Source organism: Dicentrarchus labrax, unplaced genomic scaffold (genome assembly GCF_905237075.1).
Source record: "Dicentrarchus labrax unplaced genomic scaffold, dlabrax2021, whole genome shotgun sequence".
Taxonomy (NCBI): domain Eukaryota; kingdom Metazoa; phylum Chordata; class Actinopteri; family Moronidae; genus Dicentrarchus; species Dicentrarchus labrax.
The window spans coordinates 24,953,794-24,977,316 of record NW_026136715.1 but is presented as its reverse complement, the minus strand read 5'-3'; the positions used below and the strand labels follow the sequence as shown (position 1 = coordinate 24,977,316).

Here is a 23,523-nt window from a genome sequence, read left to right as displayed (position 1 = left end):
ATCATCAAAATTTTGCCTTCCTGCAGCTTTAAGCACTGCTCAAGTGAGTTAAGCCAAGTGTGTGTGAATGCCAACAGCTCTCCGGGTGTAGAGGGGTTAACAGTGCGACAGCAGAAGGGTGGAATACATGCACCGTATACATTATTCACCTGGAAACAAATTGAGTGTGTGAATTTAAAACAAACACATCACAAAGCTGCATGCTCTCACACCCATAAACAACAGTGAGTGCATGCAGTGCACATAACAGATACACACAGTACAAAGCCCTCAAGGGAAATGCATACATTCAATTTCAACACTACAACAAAAATGGTAATCTATACTTTACACCTCTGCTCATTCATCAAAGTGAGCATCGCTGGGGAGCTGATTGTGCCATATTCCTTGTTCACCAGCACTGTTTAAATAGCAGTCAGTCTGTGCCTTAGGGGCTGTAAGTAAAGCAGTGGGCTCTACAGGGAGATGGGGAACATACATGGCAGACATCACACTGGATCTTCATTCCAGACCAGACATGTCTTTTCCACGGGCAACATGACTTTTGATACACATGAAAAGTCTGACAGATATGCTTGAGTTGGTGATTATTATGCTTCAGTCCAATAAATGTTCAAAAGATTTAATGTCTGGATCTCGATTGCTGTGCAATTGTGAATATTTAAAGTACTGTGTGTGCCATGTGTGTCTGTTGAAGGGTGTTGGGTAGCATTCAAACACAGTAGTTGCTGTGTGAAATGAGGTGTACAGTAACACAGAGCGATGATGGGGGGAAATGTAAAACAGAGGATAATAGCATTGGCTTTCAGCAAATTCTGCTGATTCTGAATGTATGAAGCCTAATCTTTCCTACTGGCATGAAGGCCTCAAAGGTCAAAAACTAGTTTAGACACACTACTGATAGATACATCCCTCCTGAGTCTTCTATTGATGGCCGTCTGTTAGAAAAATATTTCCATTAGCTGATGCAGTCATTAAAGTCCAAGTGAAATAATACAGTTCTTCAGAGATGGAGAGTTAGTTTTACCAAAATAAACTATATGGAATAATCAAGCGATATTATTTGATTGGCTATGTGCAAAGAATTTCTCCATGGAGACAAAACAATTCTATGTTTGGGGCTTTTGTTGTTGTTTTTGGGGGATTTTGTGACTTTATTGGACAGCTTAAAAATAGACAGAAAAGAATATAACAGGGGATGTTTATGGTATGTGTCATAACCATTGGGCCACTGAACAACCCAATCTTTTAACTTTTTCTCACAGAGCAGGTCTATATGCTGCGGCAGAAAATAAACATGCAATTTATTTTAGCTGGAATGTTGTGCTTGTAGGGTGACGGTGATGGATCTGAGTGTATTAAAGTAAAGTCCATTAGTCACACGGTTGAACCCTGTCACATTAGTGATTCCCTCTGAGGACCCTGTGTTTCACCTACTAGCCATCCATCATGAGAAAATGGTGGGTGGTGAACTCATGGCAACAGATGAGGGAGGATATCAGATTAGTCACCATCTCTCTGTGTAAAGCAGAACACTATGCAAATATGAGGAGTCTTATTTCAAGCTGAGGCGCACACCGCTCGAAAATGTGACCGCTCCTCTGACAAAATGATCGCTGGCGTAATGAGAGAATGTAATGAGAAAGAATATAATGAGGATAATACAGTAAGTAATGAGAGAATAGAAGAGCAATGGAAGCAATCATCGTGGGAAATCATCATGTTATTAGCTTCTTTTATGACCTTTATAAAAGATATTAACATAGATGAGAGATGATAAAATCATTAACTGGGTAATGAGCGTCAGGTAACATGTTTTATGGATTTTTGATGAATGTTTCCCCATCTGACATGAAACTAAGTCCAAAGTTATTGAGTGTGGGCTTTTGGAAATGTGGATGCAGGGCCATTGGCTTGGTTGTAAATCAATTGCACTCACCAAAGTCATTTCTGAGATCTCAGAACAGGAAGACATTTCTAAAAATAGATCCAATGGGACAACAACCACGAGCAGTCACACACTTAGTTTGGAAGGGAAAACGAGGGCGCACAATAAAATCAGTCCATTGTAAACATTAATCACAGTGTATGGACCCAGCTTGTTTACAACCTGTCTGTATGTTCGGTTTTCCTTTTAAAGGAACAGTTCACCACAACATCAAGCATATTTTTTTTCCTTTTACCTCTAGTGCTCTTCATCCAGCTAGATAGTTCTGGCATGAGATGCAGAGAAATCCGCCATAGAGATGTCTGCCTTCTCTCCAATATAATGGAACCAGATGGCACTCGGCTTGTGGTGCACAAAGCGCCAGAAAACAAAATTTGAAAAACGCAATAGCGCTGTCTCTTTCCAGATATCATGACCCACTCACTCAAGACAATCGACAGACCTTTTTGTGAGCAGTTTCATGTAGGAACTATTAATTTCTTTAAACTGAACGTCAGCTATCTCAGTGGCGCTACGCGAGCCAGCTAGCTTTACAGCTCAGCCGAGGCAGACGCTATTATGTTAGTTTAGTTTAAAGATTGTTAGTAACTGACTTTGTTGTTACTATGTAGCTGTGTTGCTTTTCTCAAATGTAAACAAATGCATCTCCGTTCAAACACACTTCTTCACACGTCACCATTCAGATGCACTGCAGTACAGATGCCAGTCAGCGAATGCATCAGCATTAATGTCTCTAAAATCTACTGATTCAGTATAGTTGGTTCAGTTTCAAAATTCGGTATTAAAGATACATTCATACATGTACTGAATACCTCCAGCCAGCTCCTATGCAAGCCATATGATTACCCATAACACCCTTCTCTGTTTATATGACTTTAACCATCATTTTCAGCCTTATAACATATTTCTGAGATTAAAAAAAGAGGGATTCAACAATATATAAATTCCTGAAGGAATATGTAGCCCTGGGAAAAACCCTCTCTTTGTCTGCTAGAGTATGACAGTAATGACCGTGTGACATGATCTCTCTGTGCCCTCTTCCTCTATCTGCCCTTCTCTTCCATCTTCAACTCGAGCATTTTAAGTGGGCAACAGCGGGCTAAAAATAACCCCCACCTTCCCACAACCCAAGAAAAGCCCTTTGAAGTGGTTGGGGTGTTTCCTCTTCCTTCCTCCCCTCCGCTCTCTCAAGACACTGCATTCTGAACTTGGAGGGGAGGAACTTCAAAGGTGGCAAGCAGAGGGATCGAACAGAGAAGGAAAGGGGATGGGAGGGAGCAGAGAGGGACGAAGAATGAAAGGGCAAAAGCAAGTCGTATGAAGAAGGAGAAAGGGAGCAGAATGGCTGCCCCACTAAATTGCCATTTTTTTCTCATCTCAGCTCATCACTTCCTGTCATTTCTTTTCATTGCAGCGTTCGCAGCGCGTCAGCTGTTAGAAATAAGCAGATCAGACTTAATGAAAACATCACGTTTGTGATCCAACTAGTTAAAATGACTGTGAACCAATTTATTTATAGCGCCCTAAAGATATTTCTAGTTTTCTTACATAACAATTGTCAGACTTTCTTATCTACATGTCTACACAGACCCTATTCCAGACAAACAGTCAAAATGTATTATATAAGAGCTCTAAAAATACCATCAGTGTGCTATATATATATGTGTGTGTGAAGTATTTTTGATGGGAGCAGCTTCAGGCTCCTCCTCAGCAGCTTGACTCTGTGTCTGCTGTGTACACGACCGTGACGCCATCCGACACTGTGTCATGTGCTCTGACTGAGTCTTATGACAGCAAACTGTGCTGGAGATTTTCTAATAATTGCACATACAAAGTAATACATATGAACACACGTTAACACATAAACACTCCAATTTCTCTCAAATGCAGATTGATGCATCCACACACAGTAGATCTGAATGACCTTGTCTCTCCAATCAAGATAAACAAACGTCCATATTAGTGTCCACTGCTGCTGCTGCTGCTGCATAGCAACCCCTTCTCACTCCCAACTTCTCAAATACTGCCGTTGTCCAGTGGCTGTCTGCTTCAAAATATGACACTGTACGTGCCTCTTAGCACCATTACTGTCATTTATAGACACGGTTGCCAGAAATTGTATAAAGAGCCAGAAAATCCATATATGGATGAGGTGGGGTGGATGGATGGCGCAAACTAACACAGGACTTTCAACCAGGTGAACCACCACGGTTTGCATTGATGCTGGAAGTAGGGGTGTATCTGACATAAAAATCATTGGTTCATACAAATGTTTAAACATATGACTTTCTCATTTTTTAAACTGGGATTTATGTGTAAACTGGTATTTATGGCAGGAGGCAAGAGTTTTTTTTGTTGTTTTTGTTGTTTTCAGTTTTATCTGCTATAATGTTATCATTTGTGTAAAATGTGTGTGCATTTAGCATTTATTATGATGTCATCATATATACAGATTTTCTCTCAGCACCTCCAACTCTGACTGACTTCCAGCGTCCCTGACTGTTGTGTCCAGTTTTAAACCAAAAGTGAAACTAATTTGTAAGTGTAAATAATTTATATACTTGAGTGACATTAAGGTAGGTAATATACCTTAAGATCTTTACCTAAAATATAACCATGTATTTTTTGTGCTTATACCTAAACAAAGTGCAACCGTTTCACAGCGTTAACAGCGCAAGCTTTATTTGGAAACTCTAACCTGATGTTAAAATATTCATTATTACTTCCCAGCAAATCCCTGCGAGTCTAGAGGGGATCTTTAAAGTCTGCTAATATCACTGAGTACTAGCCACCATAAGCTACTGGTCAACCCAGACGAAGTGAGGCTGCAACAGCAGAAACCCTGACTGTATTGATTATAAAACGCACCCTTTTACAAGCTTGTTAATGAATCAAGTTTTCATTAGTTATAGCAAGTGTTATTTTCTAGTGTTGCTATAAACCATGTTTAGGTTAGTTCTAGCAGTGAGTTAGCTGATAATGTACCAACGGTCTTAGTTTCATATACATTATACTGGGATTTTTTTTTGTTGAACTTTTGTTAACTTGTTGACCTTACGTGTTTGAGATATTCTATCAGATAATTTCAATAGCCAATGAGAAATGAGTATTTACTGTGGCCACGGGAATCACATTGTCTTCAATAGATTTAGAAAATATCCCAGCTCTTTTGACAGACCATTTCAAAATCGAGAAGATACTCTGGAAGTCTAAAAGCTTACTAAAACAAGGCTGCATCTATAACCACATTGTAACCTGCTGTAGGTGTAGACAGTTCAAACCAATGGCCTCCTTGTGGAAAAGAGCTCCTTCAGTCTGAAGTCCAACACAGGGTGGAAAGGTGTGAACATGACTGCATTAAGAGATCACCATGTCCAGTCTATAATTTAATAAAGCTGTCTGACGCCTGCCCTTCCCTCTGCTACTGTGTCTAGACCTTGGCCTTCTGTCCCCCATCTCTCTAATGGACGGCCTCCTCGCTGATGTACAGCACTTTTATTGGAGTCAGGATCAAGCCCATTGAGTGTGTTTGTGCGTGAGTGTGATTGTGTGTATTGCTGAGGGGGCACTTTACAAGATGTTGCCGCCGCCAGGGTTCACTGGCCCACTTGGCATCGAGCTCTCCCTCTTTTTTCCCCTCTTTCATTCTGTCTTTACACTCTTTCCCTCCTACTAGCTAATGTAAATTCTCTGTGCTCTTCTTTCTTTTTATTCATAAACGTACACATTTTTACCAAATTGCTGACCTTACCTAAAATGTTAAATCTGATACCTTTTATCAAACTCATTTCCTGGGGATGAGAAAGCCAACCTCCCATTCTTCCCTCTCTATTTCTTTTTCTTGTCCTTTATCTCTTCCTCACTCATCCCTGTGTCCTCCACCGACTGAGGAGGAAGTTACTGGCACGAGTCCCAAATCTGGAAAGAGGATTGGCAGGCATACAGAGGCTTGCACACAACCATATAATGTGTCATAGCACAAGTCCAAGCATCGTCTTTCATTGAGCTACGCAAAGCAATTTTGTGATATACTCAGGGAGATCAGTGAGCGGCTCCCCCTGGCAATCCATCTAATTCATAATTAGAAGCAGTGCTGATAGTTTACTAACTCTTTTTTTAACTTATGATCATTGTTAAATACACACTGTGTGCAGTGTTGTGTTATAATTGAAGAGTTTTCTTTTCTGAATGATTTGGAAAGTTATGTGAAAGTCTACAGCTTTAATGGAAAATGTACAATGATCCTATAAACACACCGCGGCCGTTTGTTTCTAATGATAGATGAGACAAGATTGAGACTGTGTATGCAGCATTGATAGCCTCTTGAAATTAATTTGACCATAATTCTAATTGGTAGTGGTGGAAGTACATTTCCTCAAGTACTGTACTTAAGCACAAATTCGAGTTACTTGTACTTTACTTGAGTATTCAGTATCCATTTTATGCAACCTTGTACTTCAGCTCACCTTTATCTCAGAGGCAAATATTGTACATTTTACTCCACTACATTTGCCTGATAGCTTTAGTTACTGATTAAGTGTTCCTTTAATGAATTGAGAAGGTTTTCTTAAGCTGAATAAACTACAGTTCTCAGAGGACATATGCTGATTTTATAGAACATGATGCATTTCTGGAGATTAAATTACCCAGCAGTATATAAAGTAGTTAAAATGAGATCAACCTCTACAGCCATAAAATGTAACGTTAATACTGCAGTAATATAAGTGGATTATCCACAGCTGCTGTGTGTCGATATCTCCAAATGTATGAGTAAATCCAAAGCTGACTGAGAAAGAAACGTGTATATATATACTATATATACAACTATATACTGTATGGGTGAATAAATGTTAAGCAGGCACACAAACACACTGACAGGTTTGATCTCCACAGAAGCAATCAACCTCCAGCTGTCCTTTCACTGTGTCCTAGAGCAACGCAGTCACTGCAGACTGCTTGAAAAACATCAGCAAAGTACCTCAAATATAAAACATAAATAGCTATTTCACTTTATTACTTAAACCTACAATAGGTCATTTCTGCTGATGTGGGGTCTCTCACATCAAAACAATAACAAAAGACAAAGTTTAATGACGTTGAGACGTAGTGGGATCATGGTAGTTGTTGTCTTCACCACTACTGTTGTCTTTGCAGTCAGCTTCTTGGTCAGCTTAGTGTCTTAGCTTGGTGCTTCAGTGTTCAGGAAGATTTTACCAGGAGCCCAGTTATCCTCTCAAAAACAAACAGATTAAAACTGGTAAAAAGACTGACCAAAGTAGTTTCAACTTAAAAATCTGTGTTTCTCTAACACCACATAGGAGGGGCTGCCAGCCGAGCTGCTGCTAACAAAACGTTAGATCAGCTTGTTTCTCTGATAATTGAAGGTCCAGACGTCTGATGATAATCTGGTTAAAATATATTGGTAAAAACAACGACATCTTAAAAGTGTATTTTAAAAATGTGGGTCTGCTCCTGACAGACAACTACATCGCTGACGAATGCACAAACGGGATATGACACCATTGAGAGGAGGCTGGTGAAACGCACAGAATAAAATTAGCTAAATAAAATTAACATTTGGGATAGTGTAAGTACACAGCTCAACAAATTGCTAATCTAGTGTCTAGGGCAGTGGTTCTCAACCTTTTGCTGTCACAACCCCCAGAATAATCAGGTTGGTGTTTGCCGACCCCGTTTGCCCGAGATATTGTTGTAATGTAACGCATACAAGCTTTAATTATTGTTTTTCTGATTTATAAATGGAAATAAATGCTCATGTGGTAAATGGGCCCATTAACATGTATAAAAACCTATAGCATAGGTTTTTATACATAGCCTATATAGTATAGCCTATATAGTTTTTGAGTTCTTGTCCCCTGTTTTGAATGTCATTAATGGGATGACATTGCTGAGAGCTGCTTCCTGTCTCTCATTCAGTGCTGCTTGCCACGATAAGTTATTTTATTTTACTCTCCACAACCATTTAGCGACTTTTGGCAATTATCTATTATCTATCGACCTCCTTGGGGGTTGAGAACCACTGGTCTAGGGTCTAGTGTTAATAGACATTATCGTGCACAAAAGTTACATAGTATGTCTTTAATACATTGTTCAGTTAAGATTACATATTAATAAGGAGCATGCATGATGTATAGCAGAGAAATTTCCATTTTTGCCTCATACTTATACATCTTATCAACAAGCTTTAGGGGCTTTCTCTCTCTTTCTGCTGCTTTCTTTCTCTCTTTCACACACACACACATACACACACACACTGAGTGACAATGCTGAGAAGGGTCAAAGGAATCCATTATTCAGCTGTCAGGATATTTTTAGAAACACCCCGGTGACTTTGGAATTATTTATTAAGTGCCTGATAATTAAAACATGTACGTTTGGTTGGGAAAAGCCGGCCAGAAATCTCAGAGAGAGAGAGAGAGAGAGAGGGAAGGAGAGAGATAAAGGCAGGGATATCCCCCAAGGAATCTCTCTTTCTCTCTCTCTCTCTCTCTCTCTCTCTCTGTAGTTCTATATTTAACTCAACCACTGCAACATCTATTTAGCTGCTGCTGGAAACGCATGCATGTGGGCGCGTTTATCTACATACGTACACTGCACCACACATATGACACTATACACAAGCACAAAATACACACACTCTGTCTTTACACATTTACTAGTGCAGCTAAAAAAAAGAAAACACACACACACACACACACACACACACACACACACACACACACACACACACCACGATGGCTCCAGAGAAGAGCAAGAAAACGTTTTCATTAATAATTCAACTCTCACACCATCATACACACATTCACCCGCCGTCTTACATGCTCACGTGAACAGACGCGTGTGTGGCCACACAGGCACATATGCTCATACACACGTAGGAGCGGGAGCGTATCGTCTGCATACTCACACAATTGCACTCACTCATTCAATTGCTGTGTTTCACTCACTCTCATTGTGTCTCTGCTCTCTCTCACACACACTCTTCTGATTGCTATCGATACACTTGTGAGAACAAAGAGTGAACACGATAGCACAATTCTGTTTGTGTGTACATGTGTACAGTACGGCCTGTTCTCACTCTCAACTTGTCAAATATGGCAGCATGGTCAGTGGCCCTTTCTGGGCGCACCTGCCATCAAAGTCAGGTGAAGCAGTATAAAGACTGAGAAAGTCTGCATATGGAGGTGGTGGTGTGGATGGATGTGCCAAAAAACACAGGACTTTTTCTAAAACGTTTATGCTATGCCACATTATACTGTGTAACAACATGTTATGTTACGCTCATTTTTACCCAAAGCACAATCTTTTCCTAACCAACGTTTTTGGTTTGTTTGTTTTTTTTTGTTACTAAACCTAACTAAACAATGGCCATTAAAATTCATAAAATGTTTCTCAGCAAGCTTTATTTTGAAATTCTAACAGGACATTGCATATTAAACGTTGGTTGAAAACAGTGACAACAGTGACGGAGCAACAAAGAGCAGGAATATTCATTTAATACTTAGACTGCTCATATGGGTCATTTCGGAAGGCATTAACAACCTTTTTTGTTGTTTAGTTTGGAGGACATCCTCCTAATCAATTAAAGGCAATAAAAGCCCCCAAAATATAAAAAAATAAATAAATGTATACTCTTTTTAATGTCTGTGACATATTCTACAGAAATAGACATTGCAACTGCAGTGAAAGATGTACATGTTGCTGGTATATTGTTGATAAGACTATGAACCGACCATTTTCACTGTCTATTTCTGCTAGGAACCGCACATGGCTCGAGGAAAAAATAGGCGAGACCTCAACTCTCTCTGTTTATATAGCAGCCTCCACCATTTTTTCAGAAATGTATTTTGGTGTTTCCAGCATAGCGGCCAGTTTTGAACGTATGAAAATTGTAAGTAAAGACCAATGACGAGCAGGAAAATTATGTTTGTCTCACAACAGCAGGATGTTGCATTTTCAGTGAGGAGCTAAATTTAGTGGTTGAAGTGATGCCAGAGTTAATTGGTTAAAGCTGATCCAGTTGACACAAATTCATTTAGATAAAGGCCTGTTTCTGATACCAAATGATAACCAAACGTCTGTGGGACCTCGCCAGACAACAGTGGCTAAAGTAAAATATCGGGCAGACATTTATAGAAAAGCTGCTATATTTAAGGCAAAATGGCATGTCATTTGGTGTACCTCCAGAGCGCTTGCATTTGTTGATCCTCTTATAATGCAAACCATAACCATGTACAGTAAGTTTTACTCCACTAAAAGACAAGAATACACTTGCAACAAAGTGTCAGATGTAAGATTTAAGCAGATTTAAAAACGTTTTAGTTCTGCAAACATTTCTGGGTGCATCTAGCATGGCCGTGGTAGCTAATACTGACATATGGATGTGAATATTAATGAAAATGTGCTCTGACTATAATGATTGCATTTTCCCCCTAGAAATTTACTTGCTCGTGTCATTCATGAACAAATTTCCCACTTAAGACTCAGCAGCAGTTGGGCAGGATGATGACCTACTTGAGGGGACACAAAAATAGTGAGTAATGGTAAGTAATAATGAGTTAATGATGCATTCCTAGTAACAGCTCAGAATGATGCACTGGGGGAACACAAAAATAGTAACTAATATGTATGTAAAGTGCCATTATAAGACATGATTAGTTATATCAAATGTTATTAAGTGTCACTATGTTAATTCACAGATATATAGCCACTTATCATTGAATATTTGTTCATTGGCACAGTATGACCTGTTTTGGTTTAAATAAACCCTTAATTCACCGTTGTAAAAGTATCAGGATCTAACCAAACCAGCGTTGCTGATTGTTGGAACGGTGGAAAAACAAACCAAGACAGTTATGGGGAGTTTCTGTCGATGTTGATGATCTTCCACGAAAAGAAAACTCTGATTTTGTTAATGGAGTCTGGTGGCTTTGAACAGAGCGATATAACGGCTGTTTTACTCTTTCACAAAACGGTCTACCTCCGCAGGGATCCTTTCCATAATGTGTCAGAAACTTATAACAATCTGAGCCTGCCAGTGGCAAAAACAAGCACTTTTAGTGGACGAACACTAAATGTGCCGATTTGCCCATAAGGATTCATTTGCAGCCAGCTTTTTCGCAGTGCTCTTGCTCAATTCTGGACCAGTTTCAAAAATAGGGTCCAGGTCACTGAATAGTATAATCAGTAAATACATAAAAAAATGCCAGAATTATGTCTACTGAATCATAAAAAAACAGAGCACTAGTTTATCATTTTAAGCCCTGTATATTACTACCATAATATTCCTATCATATCTCAGTTCCGAAACTTATAATGGCCTTTAAATACTGTAAAAATACAATAAAAAAATTAATCACTTCCAAATATTCATATTGCAAGTTGTGATTTTGCTCTTCTGTATTTACACCTTGTGGCATACCTAACATTGTCTTTCATTTCTCATAATCATATAAATATAATAACATAAGTCCTTCTTAAGTTACTCAGCAGTAAGTTTTAGATCACCACACCCACCCTGGTGTTTCTGGCCTATGAGGCTATCTAAGGAATAATCCACAATCTACTGACAACATCACTTCCGTACCAAGGAGAGGGCACGCCCCGAGTCTCAGTATCAATAAACAGGATTTTACTCTTTAAAACTATCCTCACTGTCAACAGTTTGACTACAGTATGGATAAAATCAGCAGTATTGCTGTCTTATCCCTTAAGATTAGCAGAACAGTTTGCAGCCACAAATCCACCACATTAAACTTGGTTCTGTCACACTCGCAAAAAGAGAAACACACACACACACACACACACACACACACACACACACACACACACACACACACACACACACACACTTTTCTCAGTGTGTTTCTCAATGATGACTGGTTCATCCCAGAGATGATAAATGTTTTAGTTAAGACCAAATAATATAATAAATACAAGTTAATGTCCAGTTGTAGATATCCATCCTTCTGACGGGCAAACCTCCCAGTGACACAGATCTAAGTCAAACATATAGTATTCTGCAATTTATGTCTCATTAATGTCAAACTAAATGAATAATAAAATTAAGCATTTTTGATCAATCTTTTCACTCAGTTTTAAATATTAATTTAAAAGACTAAATTACCAAGCCCATCAAAACAGAAAGGCAAAATGAAGGTCAGCGGGGCCCTACAGGGGGTACTAGACAGGCAGGAAAATGGCAGATGCAAACCCTGCTGCATGAGATTGGATCAGATTTTTAAAATATTTTGTGCCTTACAGCATTTTACAGTTCCCAACTTTTCTTCTTTGGGGAACCGTTTTTCTATCACTGACTAAACTGTCAACCCCCAACTAAGTGATATTTCAGATTATATTCAATGCATAACAGTAAAACTAAACAATGAACCAAATAGAGAACGCAATAACTGTAGGAACAGTTTGTGTGAAAGGGGCAATAATAATTGCCTTAAAGCTGCACTAATAAATATTTTTCATCAACAATTATTCAAATTACTATGTATAATGTTAAGAGTGTTGCTCGTGGTAAAAAACCTACACAAAATGATCATCCGCAGTTCATCTAAGTTCGACAGAACCTTTTAGCTCCCTTCAGCTTGTTGTTTTGGTGTTTTGACACTCAACTTTGTCCTCAGCAACCAGATGCAGCAGGCAGATGTTATCATGGAAGAACCTCTGACAAACCCACTGTACACTACCTATCCAGCACCAAACAACAGACAAGACAGTTAGTGGCTAGCTGGTGAATGCGGTGGCGCATTTAGCAGTTAAAGCGCCCAATATTTCCCTCTGGAGACCAAAAACAGAATTAAAAAGAGAGTTAGTGTTGGGCTTGTAGCCTCTAAGTGGCCAAAAACATGACTCCAAGTGAATGCTAATGTTGCTCTGGATATGGTGTATGTGTAAGCACACAGTTTGCTAACATGTGAGCCACAACAACTTTATTAGGTGATGTGTTTTGAGCTTGTTCTGCTTCCTCCAATTGGCCCCACAGTCTCTATTCCTCCAACTCAAACACTATTTCCATTTCTTGCCTTTACACACACACACACACACACACACACACACACACAGACTGAGACCGAGACTGAACAGCCGCTGACAGGTCGTTTCTCTCAGGACAGCTCCTCCCCTGTGCCACGGCCCATGTCCTGCTTAGTTCTGTTTAATATTGCAACAGACAGGGAAAGACGTGAAGGAAGGATGGAGACACGGGCTCATGGAGGAGGGGAGGGAGAGAGGGAGTCATCGAGCTGCAATGGCTTGTGGGCTACTGAGCTTTCCTTTGGTACCTCATTTCTGCTGGAGGGATGGAAGAAAAGGATAAGAACTACGATATGAATGATAGGAGAGGAGGACAGGAGATACAGAGAAAAGTAACATAAAGAAAGATAACAGACCGCTCTGTCTCTGTAGGAAGGTAAAAACTCAAACTTTGCCTGAGCTTTTTGCACTAAATTCCTCTTTGTTAGAAAAAGGTGAATTAAAACTAAAGCCCTTTCAGCTTTCCCAGGAGCATTTCCCACTGAATGAATCTAAAGGTGTGAGCAGTGAAGATCTTCACAGACCTCGGGTGCTTTTGGGAAATCTAGCCCCCCTCTTGTTCTTTTCATGTGAGGAAAAATGCTGCTTAGTCTGGAGTGCAAAATGACCCCATTATTCACTTTCCCATCGAGATGTGACATAACTGGGGGATGATAGGAAGAAAGTCACCCATTAGCAAGTAGCTGTTGATTCGCCACTGGCCCAAACCTATCCTACTTTTAGCCTATTTTTTTGTCTTTAGTCTAAATAACCATTTAACATTCATTTGTCAATTTTTAAACCTGCTTATGTTAAACTGTTGAGCATTTCAGTGGCAGCCATTGTTGCTGTTTCATCCCTGCTCAGTTGTCCTGGGGCCTGAAATTACGAAGCGAGTTCAACTCAGTCTGTCACTCTTTGAGCTGCCTGGCTTCACTGGGCCTAACACTGGCGGTCCTGGATAACTGGTTATCATCTGGGTCAGAAGTTCTAAATGACAAGAAACATTACCCTTAGCATGAGTTTAGTACTTGATATTATATGAAATGAAACAGTGACAGCCAGATCGTGTGATTTATAGTGTGGTGAAGTATATAGAATCACACAACTAGAACTGAATAAGAAGTGAGAGGTAGACAGTTTTGGAATAATATCAAAAAATTAAACATAAGGCTAAGACATCATCATTATATAAAAATAATTGATATAATGATGATGTCTCTAGCTCTCTCACTTGTCACTTAATCTCTATACTTTTGTCCATGTCAGGATCCTGTCAGAATGATGAGCTCTGAAATCATGTTCATCAGGAGGCGACCTCTTCATGGCCAGTATGTTCAGCAGAAATGAATAGAGCAACCAACTTGCTGTCGTGGCTGGTAATATTATTTCAATGTACATGTGAGCATACAAGTATGAGTACTGTCATAGAAGGGCTTGAAAGACGGTGAACCTATCTTACTTTCTTTAGATTCTTGTCTTGGGTTTGCTTCGCTGTTGTCCCACATCTTTGCCAGTAGCTCTACAATCAGTGGTAAACCTCTATTACGTCAATATTTATTCACTTTGGCCTTTATTGCCAACATGAGTGGTACCTCAAAGTCCTTTTTAAGTGCATTAACCTTATTCACATTGGGTCAGTTTAGTGGAGGCCAACTTTGGCCCATTTTCAGCTTATAGAAGCCAAGACACACTGTGTCAATCTGCTCTGCCAGGAGGCCTGCATCCCAGTGTTTTGGCCTAAGCTCCATTTATTTCTCTCATCTTTTACTTGAACTTTACTAAACCAATAAGGCCCAATTAGTTCACCTCAGGAATTATTACTTTGGCCAAGGTGGTTATACTTTCCGTGCTGATGGTGGGTTTGTTTGTCTGTCCGAAGAATTATGGGGAAAACTGCAGGCCGCATTTTCATTCAACTTGGTGGAAGGGAGTAGGATGGACCAAGGAGGAATCCATTAAATTTGAGTGACAGACAGATAATACAATTATTTTTCTGTGGATTTTCTGCCCTGCGCGAAACCTGTTAAATTGAATGGTCCACAGATTCACATATGATAGACGACTGGACTATTGGTCTTGGTAAAGGTCTGCACTCTCTGTTTTCCCCTCTAGTTTTTTGGTTTGATTGTTGAAACTGGAAGAACCATTTACCAAGAATTCTGACATTAAGCTACGCCACTAAAATTGCTGTCCTATGTGGACGTTCAAACTTTACTATAGTTTCAGCTGACATGAGGGTGACTAGATAATGAATATTTCTTTCCAAGCAGACCATCATGATCAGGGCCCAAACTGCTCCCTAATTGACACTTTTGGTCCATTTGGCCTAAATCTAGGCCACCAGCAGTTCAAATTGGCCCTTACTGCATTTGCTGTGGTACACTCTGTCACCGTGCAGTGCCAGGAGACCTGCTGCTACACCCAGCAGGGCAGAGCGGATGATTAAATGATCATCTCCAAGGTGGTGAACAGCATTAGGCTGTCTGCCAAGCCTATTAGACAACTTACCTCCGCCACACATCATACGCATCCACTGGAAGGACAGTAAAACCTTCTGAAGTTTCCCAAACTCTGACATGTACCAGCAAATTAGAGGGAAAGCAGATATAAATTTAGTTTGAGGATAAAAATTAGTGGTATATTTTATTAGGGTATATGTGAGTAGTCAAAAATATCCAAATCAAGAAGACATGCTGCTACTTTTCTGAAATTGTACTTATAAAGAAAAAAAGTATGAATTGTAAAGATCTACTTAAGCTAAGTAGAAGTTAATACAGCTTACTTAAATTATAGGAAAATGAGATTAAGATGCATGGTTGCAAGATGCTTTTTTATGACTAACAGAGATTTTGAACACTAACAATAAGACTGAATTCCATCAAAATCCATCTAGAAAAATATGGAAATCAAAATGTGGTCTTCATTTTGTGTTTTCATATATGAGCCATAAATAAAATATCTGTCTTTTGCCTTCCTGCCATGCAGAGATGGACCTCTAACCCTTTCAGCTACATGGTGATGGAGGGTGGGAATGTGGGGGGATTGATCATTTCAGTTTTTACACTTTATTCTTCTACTCTCCTACATACATACTACTATATTGTAGTTTTTACTCAACTACATTTACAACATAAACACATGATACAGTTAGAGAATACAACACACTGTTAAAGAATAATCCAGAGGTTTCCAACCTTTGTGGCTTTATACCCCTTAACAAAAAGCAGTGTCTATTTAGGGCCATGTCTTCTAGACATTACATTTGTATAATACTAAAATGTTGTCATAATTAGCTTGTGGTGACAACTTAATACCTGCCTTATGTTCAGAGACAATGTGTTTTGAAACACCACATTTACGTAACGCTGTGGAGTCTCATGGAGGTATAGTTGGGTGGATGACAGACTCCAGCCCTTTAATGCTGTAGTCACTATAAGTGGATAGTGTATTGCAACATTGTATGTTCTGGTGGAAAATACATTGTCAGTGAAAATGTTTCTAACAGTTAAGCATCAAAAAATTTTTTAATTGGCAGTTTCTTCAGCAAACATATCTGCTGTTGCAAATTAGTTGTATATAGATGTCATTTTTAACCTTTCAACCTGCGAGTTGGGACCCACACTAGGCATGGCCAAAGCTTCATAGGGGGTCATGAGGCCTTCTTAATTTTAAGGTGTGTAAAAATTATACAAAAATTATACATAGTAGGCCTATATCTCAGCATTTAGTTATTTTTTTAAAAGTAAAGTAAGTTGTCTAATAGAACAATGACCAAGCGTCATGGACAAGAAAACACTACATTTGTCAAAAAATAAGCCTAGTAAGTCTGTGTGATTGTTGAAAAATTATAAGTAAATACATAATATAGACAGAGATTTGGATAAAAAGTTCCCTAAACAAGAAATAATCTGGACTAATCTAAAACCAGCTCCACCTTGACCAGCTACAACACCCACATGCTACATTTGCATTGATTCATCAGTATCAACAATTGGATGTTTTTGAATAGGTTTTACTTTTGATACTTTAAGTGCATTCCACTGATGAAACCTTTGTACTTTTTCTTAAGTGGGATCATAAAATGCACAAACTTTCCTTTATTTTACATTGCTTCAATACTTCTTCCACTGCTGCTTTTAACCAGCGTTTTTCTTGATTAATGGTTCGTGGTTCAATTCCTGTTAAGTCATGAAAATGTAGCTAAAGAGAGTAAAATCTGTACCCTCTGCTGTTCTGTCTGATTCGTGCTGATTGTAGAGCACCAAAGCCTTTCAACACACTCGGCAGAACAGAGGACAGAGTGGGCAGATGAGGATGAGGAAAAGAACAATACAGAAGGAAAAAAAAGTGCTGATCTCTCTCTCTCTCTCTCTCTCTCTCTCTCTCTCTCTCTCTCTCTCTCACTCTCTGTGTCTCTCTCTTTCTTTCTCCCTCCCTCTCATTCAGTATGCTGACTGTTTCTGTACAGAAAACTAACTCCCACGCTATTCTGCCTGGCCTATTTATCACATTGATCAGCTTATAAAGAAGCAGAAGAAGAAGCTTATAAAAGAAGTCAGATATACACAGGAGGCTGGCGAGAAAATATGCATATGTGAGAGATCATGATTGTCTTTGCACCTTCTGACAGATGCACGCTGCTCTCGGTACTCAATGGTTAAGTCTTGCTGACATGGTCATTTTACTCACTTGGCCTTGTGACATCTAATCACCATAGATTAAACTGTTGTCGCAGCCTTTTTCCTTTACACAATAATCTTGTATTTTGTTGCAAAAAAGCACGAAACAGCACTGAAAAGCAGCAGAAATTGATAAAGGCTGCACGAATAAATCGGAGCAAAGCTCATAATGTTCCTGTGTGGGCTGTTCAGAAAACACAGGAAAGTAGAGCTTAGCCCTGTCACAATAATTACATTCTCGACTATCGTACGATATATATACGATATGTAATTATCAACTTATTGTTTAAAAATGTCACCAACATTTTATCCAACATAATGCCAGAATAAACAGCAGTCCTTTTCCCTACCATCACTATATTGCCCGAGAGTCCATTTGATTAATTGTTTTTGTTGTGTGGTTTTATTTATGTTCTATCTATTAAGGATATTTTAATACTCAAATGTCAATGTCTGAATATTTTTAAGGGTCATTGCAGCTTTTTACAATATTTTTTAAGTTACACTAGCTTAGTTTTGTAAGTTACAGAAACATTCCTGGTTCTTTTAACTAGGTATTTCTGTTTATACAGTACAGTCAGTGTCACTTAAAATTACCAATAAAAGCTGCTTAATCAAGAAAATTTAGTATGTGTTACTAAACATTTTTAATGTAATCAGTTTCAACAATTTTTTGACTTAAACAAACTTCTCAGGTTTTACAGTGAAATGATTTGTCAATTAATCAGTTACTTGATAAACAGACAATAGTCGGCAACTATTTTCGGAACTGATGAATCGTTTAATTAATTTTTTAAGCAAAAATGGCAAGAAATTCTCTCATTCCCCAGCTTCTTAAATGTCAATATTGGCTGCTTTTCTTGCCTTCTGGGATAGTAAACTGAATATATTTGGGTTATGCACTGTTGGTCAGACAAAAGAAGACATTTAAAGATGTCTTTGGGAGCTTTGGGAGCTTTTGATTGGCATTTTTTGGCTATTTGCTTAGATTTTTTAAATCCCAAACATTGGCTCCGCCACCTGCACAGATCTAAACTGAACCTACTATCCAGTTGTCCATGAAGGTAACATGATTCAGTACGCGTCCTGGATGTGCTGGGAAGCCAACCTTTATCCTCAATCATGCCTACAAACTGTAATCTACCCACAAGAGCAGGAGACGAAACATCACCACCCTAAAACCAGTAATCCAATCAACCTGGAATCATCACCTCAAAATAGCAATACGGCCACAATGCAAGTCTCAGTCTCAGGGGAATGAACTCATAACTCCACTGCATCGTACAGCACATCACACCGCACCATATACGATGAGCTGAAATGGATGAATGAATGACATTTGCATTTCATCAGCATAAAGCTGTGATCCTGCTGCTGCTGCTTTCTTTATAGATACAGTGGTGTATCCTCAGAATATCAATGGCAGCAGGGGAGCTCTGGGCCTGTTATTGCTTTCAGTGCGTTTCAGCAGCGTGAATAATCGGCCAAATGTACTCCTACTGTCTCAGTTCTGTTGTTGCAGAAATGGAAAAATCTGTACAACACTCCTAATTAACTGTAACAAGACGTGGCCTATACCCTTTAGACTACAGCATATTGTTTCTAGGGAAGAAACAGACAATGAGACTGCTGCACAAACACCATATTTCTATTTCTATGATGTTTCTATAGGGCAGTGAGCCAGTGATGCTCAATATACTGACCTCAGGCGTCCCTAATGATGTTTGATGGTGTCCCTACAATAGACTTTGTGTGGGAATTTACAGTTTAGTGCTGTTTTGTGTGCATTATGACATAATTTTTTTTATCATTTTCACAAGCATTGAAAAATGTATCTAGGGTCATTTTATTGCCTTGTGTGCACAATAGGGAGATTCTGGTGGATTTAGGGGGCAAACAAAAGGCTTCTGAAATAATATTGGTGTATGTAAAGGTGACTGATCATCTTAAGGCTCCATCAAAAGAAGATTGTTTTCATTTAAAATAAGATCACAGCAACAACACTCTGGTGCCTGTCTGCCTACTGCGAATACAACATGAGGGTCTGTTGAGTTTTGGGTGGGTTTTGACTAATTCCGGGACCTTGTTTTTTGTTTGTTGTTTTCATCTTTGTGACAGAAAAGCCAGAGACATAGTGTATGCTGTAAGCGACAGCAGTTGCAAGAGTGCCTACCGCACAGCAGCTGCATCCAGGCGCAGGTCTTGTAAACGGTGGAGGTGTTGCAGAAGAAGAAGAGCGCCATACAGGCGATGCAGCTGAGGATCAGCACCATGGACAGCAGCACGAACACCGAGGCCGCCTTGAAGGCTCCGGACGGGATGGAGCTGAAGTCGGAGAAGCTGCCCACGCAGGTGAGCTCCCGGCTGGGCGACGGCCCGGTGCCCACGCAGTAGTGGAAGAGGCCGAAGTAGCCGGCCTGCGGCGTGTTGACGCTGTCGCCGATCCAGTAGGGCTGGATGAACACCACCACGTTGACGATGGCGAAGCAGATGGTGAAGATGGCCCACAGCACCCCGATGGCCCGGGAGTTGCGCATATAATTGTCATGGTAGATCTTGGAGGCTTCTTGAGAAGGCAACATGTTTGGTCGTTTTTTTTTTTTTTTGTTTGTTTGTTTGTTTGTTTTTTTTTTTTTGTGTTTGTTCTCCTTATATCTCTCTTTCCACCCCCCGTCCTCCTCCTCTTTAGACTCTTGCAAGAAAAAATGTAAATCTTTAAAAAAATTCCCAGACAGCTCCACACCCCTCACTGCCCAGATCTTGTGTTATTTTTTGTCCCTTCTCTCTGTCAAAGCTTTCCTGCGCTAATATTTCTCCCGCTTTGGCTGTTTCTTGTGTGGCTGTTAAAGGCTATTCAATGGGCCTACACGGTACAAATGTAACCTGCAAATATGCATATGATGTGACAGGACTAAGCATTGTAAAAATGAAAGAGGGAAAATGCTACATTGAAGCAATACAAAATCATAGCCTACCTATACCACTAATGAATAATTTACCAAGACCAGTGATTCAACATTGCTGTCTAAGGCTCGTTTCCTTGGGGCTACACCATGAATGATTAAAAAAACCCATCAAAACAGGATTCTCTTTATTTCACAGTGGTCGGGTGGAGGGGGGGTTAAAGCTGTTTTTCATCCTCATCCATTAGTCCACTGCTATCTTCGGGATGTCCTTTATTACCATCCGTGAGATGAGATGCGTCTCGTTGCCTGTAGCGCCAGCGGTGGACCCCGTTTTTACCTTCCGAGGCATCCGTGGGGTGCTCCCCTTCCTCTGCTCGCCTTCACTGTCCACGCAGCATGTGGAAATCAAACGGGGGGGGGTGAATTAAAAAAAAAAAAAAATCGAGAACAGGTTTCAACACGGACCCTCTGTCAAATTTCAACAGTCCTTTCTCGTAAATCCGACATCCTCCACCGCCTCGACTCCATTATCATCATGGTTTTTGTCGTAGCCTTTATCCAGTATGTCTCCTCTCCCTCTCTCTCTCTCCCCCTCTCTCTCTTTCTCTCTCTTACTCTCTCTCTTTCTCCGTCCTCCTCCTCCCGTTTCTCTGCGCGCCCCCCGGAAGATGCTGATGTTGTACTGATGACAGCGATGGGGGCGCGTTCACGTGCGCGGGCACAGCAGGAGCAGCATCAGCGGGGGGACGTTTGCATCAAAGCGCGTCTCCGCCCCTGTTCACCTTGAATTTGAAATTAGACCAACACATATCCCCTCACGTTTGGATGAAACATGAGCGTTTTCATGAGAAGGACCCCTGTTTGATAAACGTTTTTAAACTCAGGGACCCCAGTGTTACTGTGGGAGGTGAAAGAGTGGATGGAGTCAAACCTGAAGTCAAAATACTCTAGTCCTGTTATATTCCAGCTAATTTACAATAGCCTTTAGTCAATGCAATGAAGCTAAAGCCCAACTAATCCTTTAAGTCAGCTTAGAAAACATATATGTGATCCCTGTCAGAACATCTTAAATTGTATATTTTAGCACATCAGTCCAGATCCTGAGATTATTTTCTTTATTTAAAATGTCACACGTGTCATATATCACATGAGCAGTCATCACAATGTAAAATGTCCAAAAACACATTTGCATGTATGTGGGTTACATGTGAACAGTGGTGTAAAAATAGAAATATCTTCACTGTGTGATTTGTATAAAGTGTAAACTGGTGTGTCGTAAATTATACTTTTATCAGTGTCTTTATATTTTTTATGATATATCTTTTGATGAAACCAAAGTCAAAGTTTTCTTATTCATGTACTACGGTAAAATGTGCAGCGTTTCCAGGACAAAACGCTGCACAAAAAAATCCTTGGGAGCTTGGAAATTTCAAGCCCCCAGTCAGAGCACCGGGAATTGAAGCCAATGTGACACAGTGGCCAAACTGTGTAATGACAACATCAGGTGATGCACACTGGCCCAAAAATACATTTTTCATAAGCTCACATTGTGAATGAAGTAGTTTTAAAACAGTCGATACATTTTCTTGACAACCCTGCATCGGAATTTCAGACATTTGGTCGGATAACATCTGGAAAGTCTACACGAGCTGCACGATTAAATCATTTTATCCTCATTGAAGTTAGCAGACAGCTAAACTGGAAGTTAGCTGGCTCATCTGGCATAAGTTTCTGGTGCACATGCTCTATGGAACACATAATACGTAATTTTCAATTCAAGTTTGAAACTTCATTGGCTTCATATGCCACTGAGCAGTTTCCAAAGTTTCCATTCCTTTTTAGTTTATCACACCTAAAAAGACCCGTGCTGCCAGAGCTAAAGTCAGGGGAGCATTAAATACACCAAAGATAATTAATGAATGTATTCATTTATTGAAATGTGTTTTTTTGCATCTGTATTTAGTTAGTTTCCCCTACTTTTTTACCTTCCAATTTAATTGTTCTATCAATTGATTTATTTCTGTATTAGTTTCCCTTTGTATTTCCCCCTATTCATTTCTGCAAACGTATTTATTTCTTTTTACATGTCTTCATACATTTCTGCTTCATTATGCAAATCAGGCAGCTGTCATTCAAAGTGTGTCAATGGGTCAACTTTTCGCCTATTGTTTTATCGACTTCAGAGTGCATAGATCGACTTTTTATCAACACTGAGTTTCGGTCCTACATACACTACAGGATATCTCCACATGAAAAGGATCAAATGACGGCTGTACTGCAGAGTGCATTACAGGAGCCACTTGTGCGTTCTTTATTCAGACGTCCTTTTTCCTTCGAGGCCAGATGTTGCCTTAACTATTGAAGCCTTCATTCTCTGTCCATTAAAAGCTCCATTACTCACTCTGGGGAGAAACGCATCTGCCCTCAAGCGAGCATATTCATGGAAAACTAGGCCAGGACAGTGGCCTCTGACAGAGTGTATGTTTTAGAGGTGGAACATACAAAGACTGTTGTGTATGATGGTCACTATAGCCACAGAAGGCAAGTTGTTTTTGAGTTTGACAAAAAAGATTTATAGCAGAGGACAAAAGCATGTTCCATTATGTTTCAACATGCTTGACAGTTCATCAAATCTGATTATTGATGCACTGGGTTCATACTTTCTGTCATATCTTCTGGCCACCGTGTAGGCTTAGAACACACGTAGCACATCTGGATGCTGTCTAAACAAACATTTTTGCCCTCACTTCTCCAGCACTCAGACTATCTTTCTTCATTCCGAGGCCTGCTGTCATCTGTTTGCAGCAGCAGGGGAGTTGACAAGCTGTGGGTGTGTGTGTGTGTGTATTTTCATGTGTGCGAGTGTGTGGGGATTTATGTGTGCCAGTGTGTGTGTGTGTGCTAAAATCGGCAGAGTGAGAGCAAAAGGTGCAGTGTGGCT

At 39.8% G+C, this 23,523-nt stretch overlaps 1 protein-coding gene across 1 annotated transcript in view; it reads right to left on the bottom strand.

Moving 5' to 3' along the window:
• Positions 1-21,260, bottom strand: part of LOC127377744 (LHFPL tetraspan subfamily member 4 protein-like) — a 32,139-nt gene extending 10,879 nt beyond the window's left edge. The window contains exon 1 of the mRNA XM_051425901.1: positions 19,850-21,260. Coding sequence (XP_051281861.1) covers positions 19,850-20,258 — 409 coding nt within the window. The 5' untranslated portion in view covers positions 20,259-21,260. The remainder of the gene's footprint in view (positions 1-19,849) is intronic.
• Positions 21,261-23,523: the final 2,263 nt, after the last annotated feature.